General features: G+C 38.5%; 1 protein-coding gene across 1 annotated transcript; it reads left to right on the top strand.

The window, feature by feature from the left end:
• The first annotated feature begins 308 nt into the window (after window positions 1-308).
• On the top strand, window positions 309-10,216 carry LOC119423434 (glucagon receptor-like). Its single transcript, XM_037690823.1, has 13 exons — window positions 309-369; window positions 478-580; window positions 903-1,013; window positions 3,013-3,134; window positions 5,862-5,968; window positions 6,242-6,398; window positions 6,549-6,708; window positions 7,032-7,092; window positions 7,699-7,768; window positions 7,879-7,970; window positions 9,540-9,678; window positions 9,802-9,843; window positions 10,145-10,216. Exons 1-13 carry the CDS (start codon window positions 319-321, stop codon window positions 10,214-10,216), a joined length of 1,287 nt encoding a protein of 428 aa, XP_037546751.1. The 5' UTR covers window positions 309-318.
• The last annotated feature ends 704 nt before the right edge of the window (window positions 10,217-10,920 follow it).

Here is a 10,920-nt window from a genome sequence, read left to right as displayed (position 1 = left end):
TATATTAACTTCATTTACATCGAGTTTGGTGCTTGAAGTGTTTCCTGATTCAATCAGTCTTTTGAAAATGACTCACGGCAAAAGGACTTTACCTTTTTTTTTTCTGTTACAGGTAGTAACATCAATGTTCTACAACTTAAGCTTTCAGATGTAAAAATTCCCATTTTTATTGAAATTTTAATGTATTTTTAATTCATGAAGAATTTGTTCTTTACAATTATTACTGTTTGTTTATGCCTGCTTATATCATCTGATGTTTTATTAGTTGTAGTTTTTCTGTTCTGCTTCCTCCTCTCAGTGTTGCAGGAAACGACCGGGATGAGTAACATAAAGACTCTGATCCACCTGCTGTGTTTCCTGCTGCCAAAGGTCAGACTGGTGAATGAGACAGTGTTTAAAAATTATATTTCCTCAAAGCAGATTATTATAATGTAATGATTTTGGTCGAGAACCCTGTTTTTCTGCACATGCCTACAGTTTGAGGTGATCAGGGGGAAAGTCTTGGAGGAGACGTATCTAAAGTGGGTTCAGTATAAAGATGATTGCATCAAAAAGATTAAAAATGAGCCTCTGCCTCAAGGTATGAAAAAAAAACTTAGCTCAGTTTCATCTAAATTAAAATGTGCATAAAAAATACATTATACAAAATAAACTAAAAATTGCATGTTGCTTTTTGTGGTGGACAAAATTTAGTTTTAGTTTTTGTCAAAGTGTGTGAATCTACTCATTTTAGGTTGTTTAAGGTAATTTAGTTGTAAGATTTATGTTGCAATTTAACCACATTTTACAAACTGAATGATTATTTTCTTCCTCTTTTTTCTTATAAAAGAAAAGCACACATGTTAACACGTTAAAAGTTCGATTTTCTCAATCACCAGTTTTATTTTTCTTTGCCTTTACAGAAGGGATTTTCTGTAACAGGACATTTGACAGATATGCCTGCTGGCCCGATACTCCTGCTGGATTTATGGTCAACATTTCATGTCCTTTCTATCTGCCCTGGTTTGACAAAGGTAAATTTTTCATTCAACCTTTATTTATACAGGTTAGTCTCACTGAGCCTCGAGAACTCATTTACAAAAGAGACATGATTTTAGTCTTTTTTGTACGCGTTTCTGTACATTTTTCATTTATTGTCTCTTGTTTTGTCATCTCTAACAGTATGTCTCATTTAACTTTGCACAAATACTGACTAAAGGGAGAGTTTGACTCTGTCTTAATATAAATAAATACATAAAATTTCACCTTCCAGTTCCTCTGAAACATGAATCAATGTGCCAAACATGCTCAATAATCCAGGTAGAAATCCAACAATGTTCAGTCAAGTCATCTGGACGGGTTCTTTTTTTGTTTTGCTGACACGTTTTGTCCTTCATCCAAAGAACTTCTTCAGTCTGAGGAGCCACCAAAACAAATGGATTCCCACAAACAGCACATGTCAATGTCAGTTTATTTCTATAGCACATAAAAACAACAAACGCTGACCAAAGTGCTTTAAAATGAAGTCAGATTAAAAGAGTAAAAAATACATCTTGTGCCTCTCAAAAAACACAAAGTTAACAATAAAATACAACACAACAACAATAAAAATCAGCTTTAGCTTGTTCTCAAACTCTGCATGGATCAAATGTCAAGGAAACAAGATGAGTCTTGAGCAAAGATTTCAAAGTGTCAGTGGTCTTTAAACGATCATGTAAACTGTTCCACAGTTTTGGAGCAGCAACCACAAAAGCCAGATCACCTCTGGATTTCAATTTGGATCTGGGGACATCTAAGAGGAATTGGTTGGTAGACCGGAGTGCTCTTACTGGAGTGTAGATGTTAATAAGATCACATGAATAAGACGGGGCCAGACCTTTTAAGACTTTAAAAACAAGCAATAAAATCTTACAATCAATCTGGAAGTGGACAGGAAGCCAGTGGAGAGATGCCAGGACTGGGGTTATCATATTTTCTAGTTGCTGTATATACTCCATAGTTTAATCAATGAGCAAGTCTTATGAAGGACAGGCATTTCAATTCAATTTAAAAATATTTTATTAATCCCAAAGGGAAATTAAATGTTGTTGTAACTCGTTATCCTCATTTCATTAAGAGATGTTATAGATACTGATGGCTGTAGGCAGGAAGGATCTTTTGTAAAGGGCCGTCCCACAGCGGATCTGAAGAAATTGGCCGCAGATGCCATCCGAGCCATCCACCCAGACTCAGCTGGCCTCTTAGTTCCCCGGGCTGCAGGACCACCCGAATGTTGGGCAGAACTCCTCCCAGAGCGATGGCCACTCCTCCCATTAGCCTGCTGAGCTCCTAGTCACTGCGGACAGCCGGCTGCAGGTGTAGAGGGACGATCCTGTTGCTTCTGCTGTCACGAGCAGTGTTTCCTGTCATTTCCAGGATCTCAGTGGTCAGGCACTCGAGCACAGCCAGCAAGGAGACGGGAATGCATCTACGGTGCCTCCTTTTCAACTCATTTGAGATTAGGGGCTGTAGCTGAGATATTATTTGAGTTTTTGAGATGATGATCAGATGCTCCTAGTTGTAAAAAACACTTTGTTGTTATAGTTACACATCATAACAAATGCCCAAAACTATAAAAGTTTCAGTAAAAATCCTTCCAGCTGCTCAGCATCCGATACCAAAGGAAACAATTGTCCAAAAAAAGTGATTTACATCCAGAAAAAGAGAAATTAAAGTTTCCAAAAGCAAAATTTCTGAATGAATGTAACAGAGCTGCTCCAACATGCAGTAACCCCGAGCGGTGCAATTCTAGAACTTGAATTCTAGAAGTTGTTGCTGCTCTTACTCCGAGAGCAAAAATGTGAACCAAATTCCTTAAATGCGTGTGCAAGTTTTGTGTGTGCAAATTTCCCCAAACGTTTGCCTGAGTTTAGGTCTTTTTCATGTGTGTGGGTGGCATATCCCATCCAGACTGCTGCATCTGGTCCCTCATCTCATGTTTTTGGGGTGTATAGCAGAAACTGAAAACAGCATGGCTGATTATTTGTCTCCCAGTGTCCCGGGGTTCTGTTCGGAGGCGGTGTGGCTCTGATGGACTCTGGAAGAGGGACGACAGCGGACAGGTGTGGAGGGACATGAGAGAGTGTGAAGAGGAAAAAGAGGTGACGTCTCAGGAGGTATGACAGAAGAAACAGCTAGTTTATTTGCTGCAGCTGTTGGAGATTCTTGTTTTTATTTTAGTTTATGATTTTGATTGCAAAAAGATTTATCAGATAATTAAATCTATTGAGTTTAAATGCTAATTCATTTTCTGAACAAAAATATAAAAGCAACGCTTTTGTTTTCGCTCCAATTTTTCATGAGCTGAACTCAACGATCTAAGACTTTTTTTCTCAAATACTGTTCACAAATTTATGCAGTCAGCATGCCAATTGCACATTCCCTCAAAACTTGTGACATCTGTGCTGTGATAAAATTATACATTTTAAAATGGCCTTTTATTGTGGTCAGCCCAAGGTTAGCCCATTATTACACCTGTGCCATAATCATGCTGTCTAATCAGCATCTTGATATGCCATACCTGTGAGGTGGATGGACTATCTTGGCAAAGGAGAATTCAATTCAGCTTATTTATATAGCGCCAAGTCACAACAGAAGTTGTCTCAGGGCGCTGTACAAAAACATTCACATACATTAAAAAAAGCCAATTTGTAAAAGTTATCTAAGGAAACCAGCAGATTTAGCTGAATCTGCACTTTGTTGCAGTCTCCAATCTGAGCAAGCACAAAGGCAACAGTGGAAAGGAAAAACTCCCTCCTAACAGGATGAAACCTCCTGCAGAACCAGGCTCAGGACGAGTGGCCATCTGCTTCAACCGGCTGGGTTTGAGAGAACAGGAAGGAGAAACAGACAAACACAGACTGACAGGTCCAGGTGTAGGTGCAGGTGTACTTTCTATTGGAAGAAGACAAAACACTTTATGGATAGAAATAATTACAAATACAAAAGAAGACAGCAGCATGAAGAAATGTCGTCAGTTTGTCCTCCAGCAGTATAAACCTATAGCAGCATAACTGATAGCTCAGGAAACCCAAGCCAACTCTAATTATCAAAAAGGAAAGTCTTAAGCCCAGTCTTAAAACTGGACAAAGAGTCAGCCTCATGAACAGAAACTGGAAATTGGTTCCACAAGAGAGGAGCCTGATAACTGAAAGATCTGCCCCCCATTCTGCTTTGAGAAATGTTCATTTACACCCCCCCACCCCCACCACCCACACACACACACACTAATTCAACATGTTTTTTATTTATTCTTAAAGTGAAAACCATTTGATTTCATGAACATGTTGGAAATGTTCTAAAACCATACATGAATTGTGCAAAACATGTACTTTGCATGTCATTTTGTATCGTTTTTAAGGTAAAATCACGTTTTGTATTCTGCATTTGAATTTATTCTGTCTTTTGGTTCCATGGCACATTTTTGGAAATGGTAAATGGTAATTGAACTATACTTATGTAGCACCTTTCTCAAGATACTCAAAGCACTTTACAACACAATCTGTGCCCTCATTTACCTCCACGCAAACATTCATACAGCACTCTACTACATCTCTACAATGATAACTGAACCAATCATTCTAAGAAGACTAATCAGTGCTTTAAATTGCATTTATACACCGATGGGACACACATCAGAGGCAAAGTGGGGTTCAGTTTCTCGTCCAGGGACACTTCAACGTGTGACTGTTGGTGCAATCGAACCCACAACTCTCCCATTGGAGGACAACTGCTTTAACCACTCAGGCACAGCTGTATGTTTCACAAATACCACATATGTCATTTTAATACATTTCATTATGTAACGTTCACGTGGTGTGTCTGTAAGAAGTAAAACACATGGTACATAAAACTTTATTTCATATTTACAAATGAATAATATTTCATAACCACTGATCTTCTGATCACAGGCTCACCTTCTCTAATCTCTGGTGGCTCAGAGGTTAGAGAAGGTGAGCCTGTGATCAGAAGATCACTGGTTCAACTCCCGGTGCCGAACACATCAAAATGTGGGTGGGATTGGTGAAGCACCCACACCTACCTCCACCCTCATTTGCCCCACTCTGGACCCTTGAGCAAGGCCCTTAACACCCCCCCCCCCCCCCCCCCATCTGCTCCCCCGTGTGCCCTAGATAGCAGCTCTCTGCTCCACACCGAGGGCTGTGGTAGCTCGGTGATCTGTGGTTGTGTCAGGAAGAGCAACCGGTGTAAAAAATAATTGCTAAGTCTTCGTGCAACTTAGTTTGCTGTGGCGACCGCTGACGAAGAAGGGAGCAGCCGAAAGAAGAAAATAATAATAATAATATTTCATAACTATAATTGTTTATTTGAATAGAGCATGTGGAACTAGAAAGAAGCGTTTTATAATCGTGGCTTCAGTTCAATTCAATCAAATTCACTTCAGTTTATTTATATAGTGCCACTGCCAAGTTACTCAGGGCACTGCAGAAAAACATCCACATACATTAAAAATGCTAAATATTAAAGTTATCTGTCTAAGGAAGGAAGGAAGGAATTCTGACCCTAAAGATCTCCAACCTTCAAACCATACAGTTAAAACCTTCATAACTATATGAGACATTTTGTTCCAGGTTGGTTTTATTGGTGAAAGACTTGAATAACACTCTGCAACAAATAAAATGATTGTAAGACTTTCCCTGGCTGATAATTATTTCTCTTTATTGAAGAAAACCCTTTCAGACAATAGACGAGTTTCATTCAAGCTGGACTCACAACATGAATTGTGCTGAAATTATGATAATCGTGAATATTTAAGTTTAAGTTAATTTTGACCTCTCGTTTGTTTTAATTTTTGGAGAAAGTGTGGATTTTTTTCTTCACAGTTGTGGCACAAACAGTTGATGGTGAGCTTCAGGACTTTGTATACTGTCGGCTACTGCACGTCCCTGTGCACACTTACACTGGCTCTCGTCATCCTCCTAAGCTTTAGGTAAGCTTTGTGACTCACATGCAGCCTATTCTTTATTGCTTGAAGTGATGATCTGCAGATCAAACATGTTGCTTGCTTGTTCATCATCAATGGCCGCTGCTTGTGAACTGTTCGCATGATGTGGTAACACACTGTGCTGTAGCTTGAAACCCCTCAAAACTTTTGTGCATCTGCAAGTCAGACAAAAACAACGCAATCATCTGATCATTGTACTTAAAATACACGTTGAACCCTGACTCACATCTCAGGTTTGGTCGTTACTGTGCACCTTAGGAAACTGCATTGCACCAGAAACACCATTCACACCAACCTCTTCCTGTCCTTCATCCTGCGAGCTGTGGCAGTCATTGTTAAGGACACCATGCTGGAACGCCACTGGGGGAGGGAAATCATCAAACAGACCGATGTGAGTGAGATGCTGAGTCATCAGGTAGGTCTCTGAAACCCTCTTTATTGGTGTTCGATGTATATGAGCTATAAAAAAACACTATGCAACTTCAATGCCATAAAACATTGGGGATTTGGTGGTAATTTAAGACTGTGTTTTCATGCTGCGTATGGTTTTTTCCACTTCCTTTAGGCTGCTATTGGCTGCAGGATTGCACAGGCTTTGATGCAGTACTGCGTCTTGGCCAATCACTTCTGGTTCTTTGGAGAGGCAGTCTATTTATATTCTGTTCTCATTTCCTCCGTCTTCATTGACAACAACAAATACCTGCCTTACCTTTGTCTTGGCTGGGGTACGTTCCGTATAGATTTTTGTGTCCAAGCAGTGTGACATGAAAGAAGTTTACATGAGACCTTTTACTCAGAATTTAGAGAGATGACCTCCTTCAACATCTGTTGAAATCTTCTTTTTGTTTTGCGTCACATCAAGATGCAACCCCTGTTTGAAATGCTTTCAAAGTGCACAACAGTCTCAGAGTGCATCAGGAGAAATAGAACAAAGTAACCTTTTAGTCAGTGGACGCCAAACATTTATTCATCGTCCATGTTATCTGTTTTCTTTTTTGTAATCTAGCTGCAGTTCATTTAAGTGTGTCCTTTCACGGTTTTCCTCCAGGAACTCCACTTTTATTTGTGGTTCCCTGGGTGGTGGTGAAGATACTGAAAGAAAACAATGAGTGAGTAGTTTTGTGCGTTGTCTCTATCTTCATGTGTCGACCACCTGCATCATGAAGGACCCCACTCACCCAGCACACACACTTTTTGCCCCACTCCCCTCAGGAAGGAGGTTAAAGAGCATTAAGTGCAGAACCACAAGACTGAGGAACAGCTTCTACCCTGAGGCTGTTAGACTCGTGAATATCTAACCAGGATAATCACTGTGAAAAAATCACATCATGTTGCTGCTGATCTGTTTTATGTTGCTGCTGATCTGTTTCAATGTTGCTGCTGATCTGTTTCATGTTGCTGCTGATCTGTTTCATGTTGATGTGTTCATTCGTGCTCATTTGCTAAAGCAGATTCATGTTCATGTTGCTGTTGGGCGTATTGTTTTTATGCTATTAGTGCTTAGCGTATTTTTAGTTAATGTTTTTCTTAGTTCAAATCTTAGATCTTATAACTGTTTTTCTTTTACATTTTATTGTTGGATGTAACTGGGACCCTGTACACAATTTCGTTCCACCACATGTACCACATGTGGTGGAACGACAAATAAAGAAACTCTGATTCTGACTCTGTGCCAAAGATTAGGAGAAACACTGACAAGTGTTTTTTGTTCCCAGGTGTTGGGCTGTCAATGAGAACATGAACTACTGGTGGATTATTCGTTTTCCAGTTCTTTTTGCCACGCTGGTAAAGATGACTTATACAAACCAAGTGTTTACTTACAAACATTTTCATCATCGTCTGACATTGCTGCCTTGTGTGGATACAACATTATGTCGTCATTTTCTGATCAACAGATCAATTTTTTGATTTTCTTGAAGATCCTCGGGGTGATTTTCTCCAAACTACGAGGCAACAATCAGTGTCAATACCCAGATTACAAACTCCGGCAAGTTGTTTCATTGATGTAATGACTATAAATAAAACTTGCCAAAACTTTTCCTTGAAGGAGTAAAGCTATAAACAATTCATAGATGGCTCCTTGAACAACCTCAGTTTTAAGAAATACAGCTCGAGTCTGACAACTTATAGGATAATGGCTGGTTTGAACCTCATAACTGATAAAGCAACTTATAAAAACACTATTTTATCACTCTTAACACCACCATTTGTTTTTTATGACATGGTTGTTTATTATAAAAGAGTGTTCTCATGAATAACTATAAAACCTTTGAGACAGGAGTTGGTTTAAATTGGCAGCAATCCACTTTGGCCTTGGAAGGACTAGCCTTTAGATTAACCATCCAAGTTCAAGTCAAGTTTATTGTCATTCGGATCACATGTGGTACATGAGGTGGAATGAAATTATGTACCCAAGAACCCAGTTATACCCCAAAATGGCAAAAAATATAAAGTATAAAAAGAAACAGTATATAAGGATCAAATATATACACTAAACACTAATAATGTAAAACAATATGGTGTAACAATAGCAGCCTGAACATGAGTCTGTGTGAGCAGATGTGTATGAATGAATACAGCAGCATGAGATAATCAGCAGCATAATCAGCAGCACAACAAGTCTCATGTCAACAATTAAAGTGGCATTACAGGGACTTTTTTTTTTCTTTCTCTTTACAGTGATTATCCTAGTTAGGGATTTATGATTCTAACAGCTCATCCAGTCAGAAGATATATTTATTAGTTAATATGTTAGGATCATTTTTATAACAGTACATAACAAACATCAAAGTTTGTGCTCAATAATCCAGGTGACAAATCAACAAAGTGCAGTCAGGTAACAAATAGGTCAGGTCATAAATAAGTCACATCAATAAATAGCAAAGATATTTAATTGTCAAATGATGGTGTGGTATGGGTTGGTGTTTTATATTTGCATATCCACAGCAAATTTGTACAAATATGAGTCACCATGCTGAAGCTTTTCAAGAATATCGACAAACATAGTAAACTTTTGTTCAATGGCATTTGTAAAATTTAAAACATATCAAAACTGGCCAACATTTTGTATTACAAACCTCCTGGTTGGCCACATAAATGCTCTTTACTGAACAACAGCCTAGTTTAATTAACTTTGGGTCATTGCAGTCTTGATGAAAATTTGAAGAAAGCAGAGCACCAGGACCACCATAACGAAATCTACAAAATTAGTAATAAAATAAAATAAAACTTGTGTGTGAAATATTAAATAAAAAAATAAACAATAGCACAAACTTTTAATAGTTTATTTTCTGAAACTGTCATTAGTCTCCATGGCAGAGGAGCAGAACGTACCTCTCTCATAGTACAAGCTCATAAATATTGCAGAATTCATATATTAAACTCTATTTCACAAAACTGATGTTGTTCAAAGAGTTCACCTTTCCATAGAATCGCAAATGAAAAAAGTTGAACTGTCACTTTAGGAGGTCCAAGCTTTTGCTGAAAGAAATGTGACATGAAGCATCGTGTAAATCAATCTGACAAATTGCAGTTTCTGTTTGATTTGTGCATTTAGGCTTGCTAAGGCCACTCTCACCCTCATCCCTCTGTTTGGGGTTCATGAGGTGCTTTTCGTCTTTGCCACAGACGAGCAGACAACGGGCATCCTGCGCTACATCAAAGTGTTTTCCACTCTTTTTATCAGTTCATTTCAGGTGGGTTCAACGAGTCATGAGTGTGACTTCGTGCTGGTATCTTCAAAACAGTCTAAAGCATGTCAGTGCAACATAACATGCTGAAACTAAACAAAACTTTTATAAGATGTGCTTTTTCTGCAGGGCCTACTTGTGGCTTTGCTCTACTGCTTTGCAAATAAAGAGGTCTGTGCTCACCTCATTTTCTTGTTTCATTCTCAGAAGGTCCAGAATATTTAGCAATACAAAGTAGTCAATGTATAATACATACCACTGTACATGAATTTATGTATTAAGTTAATATTTTACAACACCACAGCATAATAAAAATAGACATGAGGTAGGCCATATATAATTATATTAGGAAACTAATTTGGGTGGGACTTTTTTTAAAGCTCATGTAAAATATATATGGCTTTAAACTTAAAAATGCAACAGAAAGGGTGTAAAAAACTGGGTAATAACTTTGCTTTCTTACTGGGTGCAGGTGCAGACAGAACTGAAGAGGAAGTTGCGCAGCTGGAGGACAAAGACAGATATTGTGTGTTGTAGACAGTGACTAGCTGTCCCTCATCCTCCAGCAGACACTTTCTCCATTGCCACAGTCCCAGATCGCAACAGATCCTCCATCTCAGCGATCAAGGCAGTGCCAGATTGTTCACCTACTAATATTTCACAGATTTTAAATTTAAGGCATCCAGTTCAGCCATCTTCCTCACAAGCACATGCTTCTTTGATGCCCTCTTATTCATTGTCAAGAACGATCGAAAACACAATGCAGCTCAGGGATCAAGAAGAGACTGGACAATCATTAGTGGAAATGCAGGTGGACGTCCTCGTTCATCTAAAAGACCCTGTGGAGCTGCTCCCAAATGTCGCAAATAAAGACTGAATGCTCAAGTTTATTTATTGTACAATTAAGCTTATTTTGTAGTTTGTTGTAAATATGAAAAAATATGTTCAAAATATTAAGCATTATGTACATGGCAAGATTCTGTAAATACTCCAAAAAAAAAGACATGAAAAAATCTGCTACATACATACAATGTCTGAACCAGTAGTTTATAGAGGTATTAATACTGTAAATACAATGAATTTACATGGGTAGATTGTGCTCTAAACCAGGAAACTAAAAGTGATCAATAAGCAATCAAGTTAATAAAGTGTTAAAGTCCTGTTCCTGAAATATCGAATGTACCTTTAGAGCTGCTCTTTAAACTCCATTACCCAGCAGCGCCACGATTATACGTCATCACGTCACGC

This window comes from Nematolebias whitei, chromosome 17 (assembly GCF_014905685.2).
Source record: "Nematolebias whitei isolate Nwh7 chromosome 17, NemWhi1, whole genome shotgun sequence".
In the NCBI taxonomy this organism is placed as follows: Eukaryota; Metazoa; Chordata; class Actinopteri; order Cyprinodontiformes; family Rivulidae; genus Nematolebias; species Nematolebias whitei.
The sequence above is the reverse complement of the archived record's forward strand: the minus strand, read 5'-3'. Positions and strand labels throughout refer to the sequence as shown.

What these genes read in the sequence shown, in the direction of transcription:
- LOC119423434 (XM_037690823.1), top strand. Translation starts at nt 319, where the DNA reads ATGAGTAACATAAAGACTCTGATCCACCTGCTGTGTTTCCTGCTGCCA. An exon ending in AAATGAGCCTCTGCCTCAAG is followed by an intron (nt 581 to 902) that starts GTATGAAAAAAA and finishes TTGCCTTTACAG; the next exon opens with AAGGGATTTTCTGTAACAGG. An exon ending in TTACCTTTGTCTTGGCTGGG is followed by an intron (nt 6,709 to 7,031) that starts GTACGTTCCGTA and finishes GTTTTCCTCCAG; the next exon opens with GAACTCCACTTTTATTTGTG.